The sequence below is a fragment of the Corella eumyota genome, chromosome 6 (genome assembly GCF_963082875.1).
Source record: "Corella eumyota chromosome 6, kaCorEumy4.1, whole genome shotgun sequence".
NCBI lineage: Eukaryota > Metazoa > Chordata > Ascidiacea > Phlebobranchia > Corellidae > Corella > Corella eumyota.
In genome coordinates, this window is record NC_137495.1 from 6,164,583 (window position 1) to 6,178,974 (window position 14,392).

The 14,392-nt window shown below is 29.2% G+C and overlaps 1 protein-coding gene across 1 annotated transcript; it reads left to right on the top strand.

Annotated features, from left to right (window-relative positions):
* The first annotated feature begins 475 nt into the window (after positions 1 to 475).
* LOC145756028 (syndetin-like) lies at positions 476 to 9,913 on the top strand. The gene is made up of 22 exons (XM_082572262.1): positions 476 to 606; positions 1,128 to 1,295; positions 1,585 to 1,710; positions 1,882 to 1,952; positions 2,194 to 2,347; positions 2,718 to 2,822; positions 3,201 to 3,320; positions 3,585 to 3,719; positions 4,128 to 4,248; positions 4,431 to 4,584; positions 4,777 to 5,011; positions 5,392 to 5,565; positions 5,695 to 5,792; positions 5,896 to 5,997; positions 6,627 to 6,741; positions 6,900 to 7,016; positions 7,107 to 7,210; positions 7,450 to 7,546; positions 7,700 to 7,899; positions 8,104 to 8,184; positions 8,554 to 8,652; positions 9,183 to 9,913. The coding sequence occupies exons 1-22, from the start codon at positions 559 to 561 to the stop codon at positions 9,400 to 9,402; spliced, it is 2,844 nt and encodes a 947-aa protein (XP_082428388.1). The 5' UTR covers positions 476 to 558; the 3' UTR covers positions 9,403 to 9,913.
* Positions 9,914 to 14,392: the final 4,479 nt, after the last annotated feature.

The following is a 14,392-nucleotide window of genomic DNA, read 5'->3' on the forward strand; positions in this document are numbered from 1 at the left end:
CTTGCTTTTGGTACATTGAATACTAGTAGCAAGGCAATAAGTAAAAAAATAGCACAGGCAGAATATAAAACTTAAAAGTATTTAGTACAAAGTTTAAATAAATACCAAAAACTACAATTAATACTAATATTTGTATTTTTACTGTGGCGTGGTCATTTTTTATACCATAAGGTTGTGGTTCAATTTCCACTGCTCTCATGCTGCAGCGGCCTTAAGTAAGGCGCTATAAATGGTGTAAACTTCTGCTGAGCCAGCACTTAATCAGCAGCATAATTACCGGGCAGTTATAATCTCTATAATATCCCAACCTGCTAAAAGACAACTCATGACTGGGTCGGAGAAACTGATGTTACTCTATGTTTAGGTTGCGCATTCGACCTTTCTACATCGAGGGTAAAGATGTATACAAGAAAAAAATAGTTACGTTTCCTGTTAATCGTCAACAGTTACTATCTTTGTCGTTTATTAAAAGAGTTGTGGACGTAACGCGTGAACGTTGATTAGAGCTGGTAGTTTTTATGGTTTTTGTTAACAGTTGTGCACAAACTAAATACGAAAATGAAGAAACTTTTTAATTTAATTGATCAAGTTGGAAAACATAATCCAGTAAGTTGTTAAAAAACTATTTTTAAACGTCTGAACGTGTTTATTTTTAGTAATTTTTAGATTTTGACATTCAGAAACTGCGTAAATGTTAGTGTTTTTCCTTTTGGACATTTATTATCTGACTATTGCTGTAGTAGTACTTTGCTTGCCGTTTAACAAGCTTATTGGTTAATAGAACTTTACTTTTATCTGTAGTCTGTGTAGTGGTAAGAACATTTGCTACACCACCATGACTGCATGAGGTTGTGGGTTCAATCTATACTGCTCTCATGCTGTAGCGCCTTTGAGTAAGGCGCAATAAGCGGTGTAAACTTCTGCTGAGCCAGCACTTAATCAGCAGCATAATTACCGGGCTATTATAATATCTTAAACTGCTAAAGACAACTGAAGACTGGATCAGAGCAACTAATATTACTCTATGTTTAGGTCGCGCATTCGACCTTTCCACATCGAGGATAAAGATATATGCAAAAAAATGTCTTTATACCTTGGTTATATTTAAAGAAAAATTTGCTGTTTAGAATTTAAAGAGTTACTCGGGTAATGACACTACGATAGAAACGCCGGTTTATTCTTACAACTCAACTCGCAACGACTTTCACAATCCAATAGTAGATAGGGAAACACTGGAAAACATTGAGGACATTTATTACACACCTGACGCTGACACTTCTTCACATGAACTCATGGTATTGGAACTAAATATTTTTTATTTTTTGTAAAAAGTTATGCAACTTATTATTTATGCTTTAACAGTCTAAAGTTATAAATAATAAAATGCTATGCATTGCTAGGTAAGATTTTTTTCATATAGGTTTAAAAAATTAATAATAAAATTTTGGTTTTATTTTTTAACATTTCAATTGGTAACTAATAACATTGGTTATTTAAGTTTTTTTTATAAATTTTTTTGCATTATTTAAATATATAGATTATGTCGGTTCTTTATTAATTATTATATTTTTGGTATATAAATAGAAACTGCCTGACAATGCTGCAATACAAATAGTTGAGGCCCAGCAAAGAAAAATCAAACAACAATTAGCTGCAGTATCAAAGAAATTATCAGATGTTATTCTTGAAAATCAGCCGTCATATACAAAAGTAATTTCATTAATATATACTTTTTAATGTTTCGTAGAGAAAAAGTGGGGTTGTATGTTGTTTGGGTTATGTAGTTATTGGTTTATTTGTTTAAATATATTTAATTTATTTTTTATGCATATTAATTTGCTACTTTATTTTTTCTAATTTTTTAATTTTAATTTTTCTCAGGAACTTAAAGAGGTTCAGGCACTACAGAAAAGTCTTCACAATGCCTTTGTGATTTGTAGTAATGGAAGAAGGTAAAAAAGTAGAAATATTTTTAAAATTACTCAAATAATTAATTTTCTATAGTCTACCTTACTGAATAAACTTATTGGGTAAATTCATAAATTTTATTACATAAAGTTATAAAAATTTTTTTGTAGTTTGTCCATAGAAACTAATAAAAATAATTCTAAGATATATAATAGCCTATAAAAAATAATATTTGCATATAATAGAATCTTTTTTAAAACTTGTTTTTGTTATTTTTTCTTACAGGTACTTGATGTCTGTTAGTGCACGTTCAACCACAACTAGTCTCGAGTTACTCAAAAATCAACAAAGGCGACAAAAGCTCACAAGTTTATTGAATAGTCTTTATACCATTAAGACCTTACAACATACTGACGTTAGGCTAAGAGAGTTACTTGAGGTGAAAAAAATTTCTCAGATTAAAATTAAAAATTGATTTTTTGAAATGGATTTAAATATATGTATGAATTTTATTGGATGATATATGATATAAATAAATGTTGTTCAATCAATATTTCTTTAATATAAATTTACTACCATTACATAAACTTTGAATTTTGACCAAAATGTTATGTTAAATTTTACTTTTATTTTCTTCTTCAAACTTTTATAATTAGTCATTGTCATATGCTGGTTAAGGCAGTTCTTTCTCCTAATGGCACAATATGTTACTGGCTTCGCCCTAAGCTTTACTTACAGTCAATAGTTACAATTGTTTGTTATTAAGTGCATATTTTTGATTAATTAATTAAAATTTATTGATTTCTTAGGAAGAAGACTATGCAGGGGCAATACAGTTATGCCTGGAATGCCAACAAGCTGCTGCAACTTACAAACATTATCATTGCATCAAAGATTTAAGTTCAAAACTTCAAGTGGGTAGAACTCTTACCTTGTTTTTTATTTATTTATTTTTTAATTCACTAACTGATTTTTAAAATTTTCCTATTTTAACTTTAAAATATGTTTTCTTATAATTTTATTAGTATATATATATACCCTTAAAGTTATTATTATTGTTATTATTGTCTAGTGAGTGAAATGTATAGATTATAATAATAAAGTGCTAAGCATATACTTATCTTGGCGAGATTTCATTTTTTGATGCCTTATAATTAAAAAAAAAAGGAATTTATAGTTGTTGTTGGCACCTTAATAACAATATTACCTAACATTTAGATGTAGAATAAATATTTTAACATAAAAAATTAGAATGAGTAATTTTTTCTGAATCAAAATAAAAAATTTTTAAGGACACTTTAGAGCAAATAGAAGAACAAATTGATGTCGCGCTTTCAAAAACTTGCAAGAACTTTGATGTTTTATTGTATACTAAATTACAACAGGCTTATATTTTGCTGAGAAAAACCCAGGTATTTATTTCATGAAAATCAACTTAAATAAGAGATATTTTTTGTGCATTTTAAAATAATCTAAAAAACAAAAAAATGTTTAAATCAAAAATATAGGCCCATTAGTTTTGTTTATATACTTTTTTAAAAGTCTAAAATTGAGTTGTTAACTTAAAATCTGAGAAAATTATTTTTGACATGAACTTTACAATAAAACAAATTAAAACTAGACTTTTTTAAATAAATTGTAAGTATCTTTTTTATTTTCATCTTAATTTTTTTTAGTCAGCCTTAGATCAACTTCTTATGCATTACACATCAAGTATTCACAACACTGCATTTCAAGTTACTGTTGGCTTTGTCGAACTAACCACTTCAACTGACAACATTCAGAAGAAACAATACAAAGATGTTTGCACGGTAAGGATTTTTTCTGTATTTTAATTTAAATATTGTTGAAAAACATACCGTGTTGGTATTATTATATATTTTGCATGGTCATGTGATATGGGATACCTTTAAGCTTATTTGGTTTATTTAAAAACCTTATAATCTTTTGTTTAAATGTGCTAGGGGTGGGAATCGAACTCCAAACTTTAGGTGATAAAGTTAGTTTATTTTTAAACATTTAACTGTTTGATTTTTAGACAAAATATCTATTTTCTAATAAATGTTTTTAAATAGTTAATTTTTTTTACTAATTTTACCTAAAATTCTATACTATTTAAAAGGTTTTTTTACTATAAACCTTCTTTTTAAAAATCGTATTGTGAAAATTTATATTCTTTTTGATTAAAAATTAAATTGAATTGTTTTCTACTAATGCAGCAAATAGGTAAAGACATTTACATACCCTGCCTTATGGAGCTTTGCAAAGCATTGTGGGAAGTTATGAACTGTTATCACAAAACTTCAAAGTGGCATCATAATAACAAGGATCAATATGAAGGTTAGTAAGTCGTTATTTTTTGATTAATTTCGTTTAAAAAAATATTTTTTGTGATAATTTTACCCCAATACTGAAATGACAATTTGAGAACCTAATGCCCTGGGTTCAATTCTCTGCTTCTTATGTTGTAGCATTTTTTGTTGGTATTTAAAATTTAACTTTTGCTTTATTTTGGTTTTCAGAAAATGAAGATAGTTATGTTAATCGCAAGCTTGCTCATGGTCGCCATCGTGTGTGGGCTGACGTCCAATCAAAAATTCGAATTTATATTATGTCATCTGACCTAAGCGTTTTTAATTACGACGAGTTTATTCTGATACTAGATATTGTAAAAAGGTAGGATTTTGAACTACGACCATTTTGATCGTTATATTTGTTGTAAAATAATCAAAAATTGAATAAAATAGGGATTTTAGTCAAAGTATTTTGTGGTTTTTCTAAACAATTTTTAAGTGCTTTAAAAAAACATTGAACTTTGCAGTAATGTAAGTCAAGATTTTATTGATATACCATTTTACTTTCTTTAAGGTTTATTCAAATTGGAACAGATTTCTGTCGGACGGATGCAACTTTGAGTCCAACAGACGAAGAACAGCTCCAAAGACAACCTTCTGACAACCTCGCCGAGCCACTCAGACGTCAGACCCTCTCATATTTTCATGTTCATCATCGAGCCAGACTGGATGAGTTATTAATGTTTCTTGATAACGAATCTTGGCAACATTGTCCTGTAAAACAATCTTTTGATGTATTTGGAATGCAGGTATTTGATTTACTTAAAAAAATAAATTGTGGTAAGATTACGATCAGCAATAAATGGGGTTTTAGTTATATCTAAAAATGACTTTTTGACTAATGCTTCTGCTTTATGCTCTTTTATTATTGTATTTATTAAGCACATTTAGGTGTATAACCTTCTAACTACGCAAAATTACTTTTTTGAAAAAGTGTATTTTTTTGTTAAGAATAAGCAAATCTTAAATGGAGTCTAAGTTATATCTAAAATTGACTCTTTAACAAATGTTATTGCACAATGCCACCTCATTATTGTATTAATTAAGTACGGTTTACTGTATAACCATCTAACTTTGCAGAATTACTTTTTAAATAAAATGTATTTTTTTAACTTACATTTATTTTCAGGAATTTAAATTTCTTAAAGATGAACAAACTCGGATGTTTAGACAATCTGAAGATGCAACGAACCAATCAGAATCTCTTGCACCTGGGTCAATTTACTTTGACCCCTACCACTCTGAAGGTCAACCTTTTAGTGACCTTGAGAAGTCAAGTCAAAAACCAGATACGCAAAGAAAGGTACGCAAAAATTATAACTACGACTACTTTATATGTGATGTTTTTTTTTCAATAAATTTTATTTTTAATCTAATTGTGTTATTTGAGTATTTTAAATTTTTTTTGTTGAATGTAATCTGATTGTTGCAGCTGAGCTACGACAGTTACCACGACGACGAAGACGACATCAACGAAGAGCTGCGACAAGACTTTATCGACGAACAGACAGGGGAAACTCCTAAATCAAGGTCGATAATTTTAACTGTTTTTTTTAAGTTTTTTAACATTAATATCCCATGCTAAACAAAAAAATTAAAATTTAAATTATACCCTTTTTTATTTTTTCTACAGTCCATCGCTAGGTTCATCTTATTCACTGAAGAGTATAGGAAAGTTATACCGGGGACCTATCTTAACAAATACTTCACTACATGTGCTAAGACTGTGTGGAAGGTAAGTTGAAACAAATTATACTGTGTTTGGGTGTACAATACTTTAAAGGGTGTTTATTTTAGTTTTGTTATTCATTTTATATTTTTTATTAGCATATTTTTATATTTTTATTAGCGATATTTTTATACTCAAAAATTATAAAGTAGGTGTCACTGAACACAAAAATGGTTTTAACTTTAAAAAAAATGATTAAAATTAATTAAAAAAAAGAAAAGGGAAGCCCTGTTTGTGATGACGTAGAAAGTACTAGCTTGTATACATTCAGGTTGCTCATTACTTTTTACGTTACACGAAAAAATATGGTGACCTGTTTTTTTATGTTAATCATTTTTTCAGTATTTTTGAAAATTAAATTGTAAGTTCCACAGACATTTTTTTTTTGTAAGTTCTACAAACAGGTTCTAAATCCTATTTGTTATTCATTGTCAACCATACTAACATGCTATATACATCACTTACAAAATTGCAAAACTCTCTAATATAACACTTTAACATTTTTTGTGCAGTTTTTTTTAGTTTTTAAAATTAATTTTGCCTAAAAAATTTACTCTTTTTGAATATTAATTTTTTTTTTTTAAACATGGTATGCCATATTTTGTATTACTCCATTCTGAATTTTTTATTTTCAGCTATCTTAAAATGTGTGATGTCTTACAGCCTATATCAATGGACGTGGTGGTGTGTATGTCTCAGTTATTTGACATGTACTTCTATGCTGTTAATCATTTCTTTTCAACCAAAGAGGTATAGCATAATAAATATTTACAATTTTTGAAAATAAATTAACAACACTTCTAAAAAAATTTTTAAAAAAATGTGTTTATTTGAAATTCTGCAAATGAAAATTACCCAGAAAAAAAAGTCAAATTAAAAAATATAAATAAAAAATAATTATTCTTAAGGTTAATGGAAGGTACCAGCAAGAAAGATTGCATTCGACCATGCAGAGAATTGACGAATCTTTATTTTTACCTTTATATAACAACCAAGTTGAAAATGAAAATGAATCTACCCAGCAAGTAAAAATAAAAAAAATAAATAATTAAAAATTATGAATTTTTTTCTTCCGCAAGTTGACAAAATTTATTTTATTTTAACTTATTTTTTAGGTTATTGGAAAAGTTCAAAGACCATCTTTAACCAGTATGATTAACCTAAATCAACCAGATACTAACTATGCAATTACAGAGAGAATCATAGCGACAGAGTCTCTGTAAGTTTTTTGTTGTTATAAGTTACATGACTATGTTTTTTTAATACAACATATTTTACCAAAACTAAACAATGGTAATTTTTATCGTGCATTGAAAATAATACTGTTCAAAAAAATTTGTCACTATTCGCATGTAAAAAAATGTTTTAAGAACCTAAATTTGATGTTTTTAAAACAAAATTGGAATATTTTTACTCTTAATTTTTTTAACAAATTTTAAAGATTTGCTTTTGTTTTAGTGTATTTTTGGGAAAACAATTTGAGTTATTAGAAAGCAAATTGGAAGGTTTGGTTCCAGTTTCTAAGAAGGCATTTCTACAACAATTCTACTCCCAAGTAGGCAAAAATTCTAAATTAAATAAAAATAATTTTTTTGTTACTTGTAGTACAAAAAAAAATTAGAGGTTTAAAAAAATATTTTATAATTATTTATTTAATTATAAATCTAATTACATTTCGCCGAAATTTTAAATTTTTGAAATTTTTAAGACTGTTCGTGTCGCCGCCGATGTAAGGTGGCCCACATACCATGATTTTGCGGCACATGCCATCAATCCGGTGGCCACAATCGAAAAAATGGCAGCAGTAAATTGGGATGTGCATGACATCATGTCGCAGCATAACAATTATGTCGATTTACTTTTACATGAACTTAACTTGTTCAAAACTTCACTTGGTAATTCAGTAAGGTAAGATGTTAATATTTTTGTGATTTTTATAATAAATTTAAAATATTTTTTTTGTTAATTATTTGGTTAAATTATTTTACAGTATAATTTTTGCTGAACGAATTCTGGTTATATTTGTTTAAAATGTTTCTTTTTTATGGGATTTCATAAAATGTAACAAAATTTCTGAATTTCAATTTATTTTTTTTTTTTTGTAATTTAAAGGTCAATAGAAATTCCTGAAGAAGTGAACAAAGTTATTTGGAAACACTGTATTCTAATTTCAAATAATGTTTTTGTTGAAGGGTAAGTGAGAATTTTTTTTTATTTCAAATTTTTTTTTAATATTTTTATCCTTGATGTGGGAAGGTCGAATGCGCGACCTAAACATAGGGTAGCATTTTACCCCGACCCAGTCTCGAGTTACCTGTGGCAGTTTGGGATATTATAGAGACTATAATATATATATATACTTAAGGGAGCTACAGCATTAGAGCAGTGGGAATTAAACCCACGACCTCATGGTTGTGTAGTAAGTGTTCTTACCACTACACCACGCTGTCGGTAAAGTTCTAAGTTGTGCTTGACAATTTTAGCTACTATTAAGTTTACAGTCCTAAATTAAAGGCGAATGTATATGTTAATCACTTGCTAAAATTATTCTGTTAAATTTAGTTTCTCGAACGTGAAGAAATGTAGTAACGAAGGGAGAGCTTTAATGCAACTCGACTACCAACAATTTTTACTCAAACTGGAAAAATTATCGAAAATAAGGTAAACGTATGGTGTATTGTATTTTTAAAAAGAGTTAAAAATACTGCATTTTAAAGACGTGGATTTTAGTCTATGGGTATTTTACTATTATAAAATTATTTAAGTAATTTGTTATATTCGTTAAAAGGTTTTCTGTAATAAAAGTTGTGTATGCCTCAAAAATACATTCAAGAACTCGACACGACACTTTTTTATTTTTTTTTGTATATATCTTTATCCTCGATGTGGGAAAGTCGAATGTGCGACTTAAACATAGAGTAACATCAGTTACTCCGACTCAGTCACGAGTTTCCTGTGGCAGTTTGGGATATTATAGATTATAGTTTCCCAATAATTATGCTGCTGATTAAGTGCTGGCTCTGCAGAAGTTCGTACCGTTTATTGCGCCTTACTCAAGGGCGCTGCAGCATGAGATCGGTGGGGATTGAAACCACGACATCGTGTGTGGTTGGTTGCTTTCAACAATGTGGTTGGTTGCTTTCATTAATTAATACACCACCTTATTTATCTTTAAATATTTCTGCTATCAGGCCTATACCTAACCGCGAATTCGTCGAGACTTACATTAAGGCCTACTACCTTACCGAATCTGACCTTGAAAATTGGATGCGTTCCCACCCCGAGTATTCGACTAAACAGTTGTCTGCTCTTGTACACTGCTCAGCGGCCACTTATTCAAGCAATTCGACTAACAGGCGAACCAAGCAGAAAATGATGTCGCTTATAGAAGACCTGACAAACAGAAAATGAGTTACTTTTGTTTGGAATATTTTTAATGTTTCTTTAACATGTCAGTGCAATAGTTTATGGAAAAATATGACAAGTTTATTTTTAAAACATTTTATGTTAATTTGTAAAAATCTTAAAGTTATAATTAAAATATTTGACTGATTGTAAAAAAATTCTACTTGTTGCCATTTGCACAGTTTTACTAAGCTTATTGGGTAAAGTTTTATTATTATCTTGAATTATTCAGGTTAACTTAATGTTAATGTAATAATCATGTTGTATCAGCTATGTCTCTATATTTTGAACCCTGTATTGTATATGGTACAAAAAAACTCTTGCACCATCATTAAAGTTGTTTTTTTTTTATTAATTTTCGATGTACTGTTGTTAAGTGCTCTAGCTTTTTTGTAAACGCAGGCTAAAGAGCAAATGGTGCAGTTCGAACCCGGAACCTTTCGGCTTGTAGTTCGGCTATTTTACACTGCCGGACCCCATATATATATATATACATGTGTTTTTAACATATAATAAATTTACTACTTCAGGTTTTTGTTGTAAAAAAATGTCAATAGGGTCCTCTATTGAAACCCGCTACCGTTCGAATAATTTACACATTTTCATGTGTAAATTTAACACTTCAATTGAATCGTTGCAAATATAAAAACGATCTTAGTCGTATTGTTATATGTTAATACGATTCATACATTTGAATTATTGTTGTTGAAAATTCCACAAAACTACAGATTTTTTTTGTGTTTGTTAAGAACAGTGTGATGGCATCTGGATAACCTTTTTTTTACAGAATACAAAAAAGGGCGCTTTTTTAACGTGAAATCCCGAATTGGTTTAAGTGAACGTATTGGACTGATGACGTCAAAACATTTGCTCGCATTACAAGATTACGGCGTTTTTAAATCAGGGATTTTTCTTATGAAAAGTTGGGGGTTTTTGTCGCTCTGAAAAACTTTGTTATGACTACATCCATAGCTACTTGTTTAAGTCGCCATAAGGTACGATTTATTAAAAAAAAAATTTTCCAGTTTTCAAAATCGTGGGAGAATTTTTTGCGGGTGTAAACAGTACAAGAAAGTGGGGTTGCTATTACCCTAAATGTGGTATATTTACTTTTATCTGGTCATCAATTTTCTATTTCAGGTTGTTCCCATAATTCGATTTTTACGCGCGGTTTGATCAAAATTTTAATATCGTGTTTTTGGCGACTGAGCTGTCATCAAAAGACGCCGCAAAATGACGCATGACGTCATCGAGACTTAGTAGCTCTCGGTTGGCCGAGACGCTGTGGCTACTGTCGCGTATCGTCACGTGATAACAAAAAACACAACTTTCTACGATTTTACGGTAGTTTGTGTAAAACTTTGTTTATATATACAAGTTGTTGAGTTATTTAAGGAAGCTATTTAAGAACAACACTCGAGTATGTATTGGACTACGTAAAAAAATTTAAAACTTACTCAAATAAGTGTTTCGTTTTATCAAATTTTAATGAAATTTTAAAAAAAATCGCCAGCTCTCAAAAATGGACATGTTGTAAAAGCTAAGCCATCAAACCGAAAGTGCCTAAAACTAAGTGATTTTTGGTGTTACTATCATTTTGAGAGCAGTTAAGATAGCGTTTCTCAAAATTATAGAAATATACGAACAGTCAATATAATAATACATAGATCTAATTTTTTTCATTAATCATTGCGACGCGCAAACCTTGCTTATTTGAACCGCAACAATTAGGAATCAGACATTTTGGCCTGTTTACAGTATGAAGTGCTTGCTGTATGCGTGTGTGCGCGTTAGGTAGAGACCGGAAACAATATTACGCACTATGCGCGCAAATACATAGCTGCCTGCTGCCTCTGGCTTCGATCCTAGGCCCAATTGCAACAAACCAGTGTCACTTGCCGTTTGTTAAGGCGCAAGAAGTAAGATTGCCCTTTGTCAGACGCGGTAAGGCATTCGAAATAAACAGGCCGAGCTAGAAAAACCGTTGGTTAGTCGTTTTAAAAGTGAAAGAAGGTTGTTGAGTTCTACTTCCCTAGCTATGGCAAAGAAATGTTGTTCTTTAAAGTGGTATAATACTATAGATTTGAGGTATTTTAAAGACGAATTGAAAGCTAAGATTATGCAACAATGTTAGATATGTTATATCACTAAGGTGAAGTTACATTGTGTTTTCAAAGTTGGTAATATTTGTTGTTGTTTCTACATTGTGATTTGTTAAAGTTGTATAATACAGACAGTTTCTGCTGCGTGTGTATTGAAAGTAGTTTGTTTGTTTTAAAACTTATCTTAGCCCTAGGGCTGTGCATATATGTAAAACTAACCTTAGCCTATTAAAACCATTAAAAATCAATGAAATAAAATAATAAAAAGGAAAATAATTGTGAGCGCGCAGTGCAGATATAATCTACTATATAGTTATCTATAGGGTTTAACTATATCCTATTTCAGTAAGCATAACGAATAGAAACTGAAGGCTTAAAGGGATAATATTTTATTTAAATAACGCAGTGTTATTTTACTGGGCCCAAAATCTTTTAAATTGTTAAAGTATTATGGTAAGGCTGTTGTTATAATTTTTCGTAACTAGATTTTGGATAGGACTTATTTGGAATTTGGAAACCGTAGTGACTCAAAACACGTTTTTGAATTTTAGTTTTACAGATTTTTGTAGAGTAAGATTCTAAATTTAAAACGTTACATAATTTATTAAGTTACTTTGGCAAGCAACTTGTATTTTCATTGGGTGATAATGTATGCCAAACTAAAAATAAAACAATAGACAATATTGGCAAACAAGCTAGTAAACGCTATTTAAAAAAAATTAATTTGAATTTTAGTCTAAAATTAGCTTATTGCATATTTGTTAAATTAATATATAACGTAACGTTATCGAAATTTTCAATATTATCTAATATTAATAATGTCTTTTTATAGCACTTTTGTTTTATAAATATGCGGGTTGGTTTATTTTTAGAACTTGTATTATTTTTAAATAACACAAGAAAAACAAACAAACAATAACGATGCGGTTTTGCCCAATAATTAAAATGTGCCCAAAGTTATTGATAAACATATAGCACTATAGCTTATTTAAAAATTTATAAATTGATAATATATATATGAATTATTTTCAATATTAAATTTTTATTGTCATGGTTATTATTTTAATCCAAAACAAACTCAATTTTGCGCGTTATCGTTTACGTGACGCACAAACAAACCTACATTGGAATTGTGTCTAGTTATCATTAAATAACGAAACATATGGTAGTATTGATATAGCAATTTTAAATGTATTGGCTCGTCAATAATTCGAGGTTATTCACCTGCCTTTCCGGTTACTCTATCAATTTTAATTTAAAATATAAACTAAAATAATGAAGTGTTAATTTTTATATACACAAGGTGATAGCTGTTATATCTATAAATGTATTTATCTTTTCTTCAAGTAGATATAATTTTATAGTCTATTCTCCAATATATAAAATGGAATAAATAGATTACTGTATGTACATTAGGTTACAGGTCTTAGGAGTTCATTTCTGCTACTTGAAACAATATTTTTTTTAATTTGAATATTTGTACCAATAGAATAATGAATGTAAAATGAGTATAGATATTCACGGTTATCAGAAATTCGAAAACACTTAAGCCAGCAAAGCTTATTATTTATTAAACATAATCGACATGTGAAGTAAAGGTATTGTTTATTAAAAATAACTAATTCATATTTTATATAAACAAATATGTATAAATTAAAGTAGAATTTAGTGTAGTCGAATATAAGTTACCCCTTGTCTGAAAAAATGATTTCAGTGAATACATGAATTGATAAATTTAAGTCCAACTTTTGGGAAAATTTTTAATTTTTTTGTACAAAGAAATTTGAATATAAGAATTGCTCGTTTTAGACTCTGGTAAACCCTGTTTTTGTTGTAACAATTGCAATACAATCAACTTTAACAGCGGCGCTTCGCTTTTTCGAAACCGATAACGTTACATTGGGGTGGTAAAATAGATAAAAAAATTAATTTCCAAAGACTTTGCAAAAGATCAATTACCGTTTATTTAAAATCGATTTTTCAGTGTTTAAAATTAATTGAAACTGTTAGATCGATCATGTGAGTGAAGCAATAATATTGATTTTAACTATTATTAATGAGAATTAAGCTAAAGTTGGGTTTGGTTTCATCCCACAATATTCTAGTCTCTTTAAAAATAAGAAAAGTATAATATTCATAAATTGTTGAGCACTGTAAAATAGTTGTGCTAGTACTAAAACTACGAAGATAAATTTAGTTGTATTTATTGTAAACCAATTAACAAGGGTTCGTCATTATTTTTTGATTCTGCTTACAAATTTTATCGAAATATCTGCAACATAAACACATCAAGGGTTATGTGAATAGTTTTTTTTTAGATTTTCGTTATCATAATTATAAAAAAAAATGGATCAAATGTATCGAATGGATCAAATGGATAAAATTGGAACAAAAATATTGCATAAATTAAACCCTATCCCGACCCTCACCCATTCAGAATAAGCATAATGCATGTGATCCATTCGGTCCATTCGATCCGTTTGGTCCATTCGGTCCATTCAATCCATTTGGTTTATTTGAAAACCATTTAATACACGTTCGGGTACATTCTATTTATTCGATCCATTTGATCCTGTATAGTTTATAGGTACCGTAAAACTCTTACTTTGTGCTAATGGTAAAGTTTTTAGTCCCAACCACTTCTATGGGAATATTGCTTTTAAAGGTTTAAGTTGATAGAAAACTTGTAAGTACTAGACCCAAATGTAGAGTTCGCATCTTTAAGATATCAATATTTAAAATCATAATTGGCATTGGTTTATTAAGATTAATGAACGTTTAACCGTATATGTACAAGAACGATGATTAGTTTCATTCTTGCTCAAAAGCAAAATTTTCCAACTGCATTGTGCCACTCGATAGAAAAACATAGGTACAAAAGGTGAATAAGAAAA

Bases quoted from the DNA above. Each gene is read 5' to 3' on its own strand.
- LOC145756028 (XM_082572262.1), top strand. From the start codon at position 559: ATGAAGAAACTTTTTAATTTAATTGATCAAGTTGGAAAACATAATCCA. The intron at 7,017-7,106 runs GTAAAAATAAAA...CTTATTTTTTAG, and splicing joins AAAATGAATCTACCCAGCAA to GTTATTGGAAAAGTTCAAAG. The intron at 7,547-7,699 runs GTAGGCAAAAAT...GAAATTTTTAAG, and splicing joins TACAACAATTCTACTCCCAA to ACTGTTCGTGTCGCCGCCGA.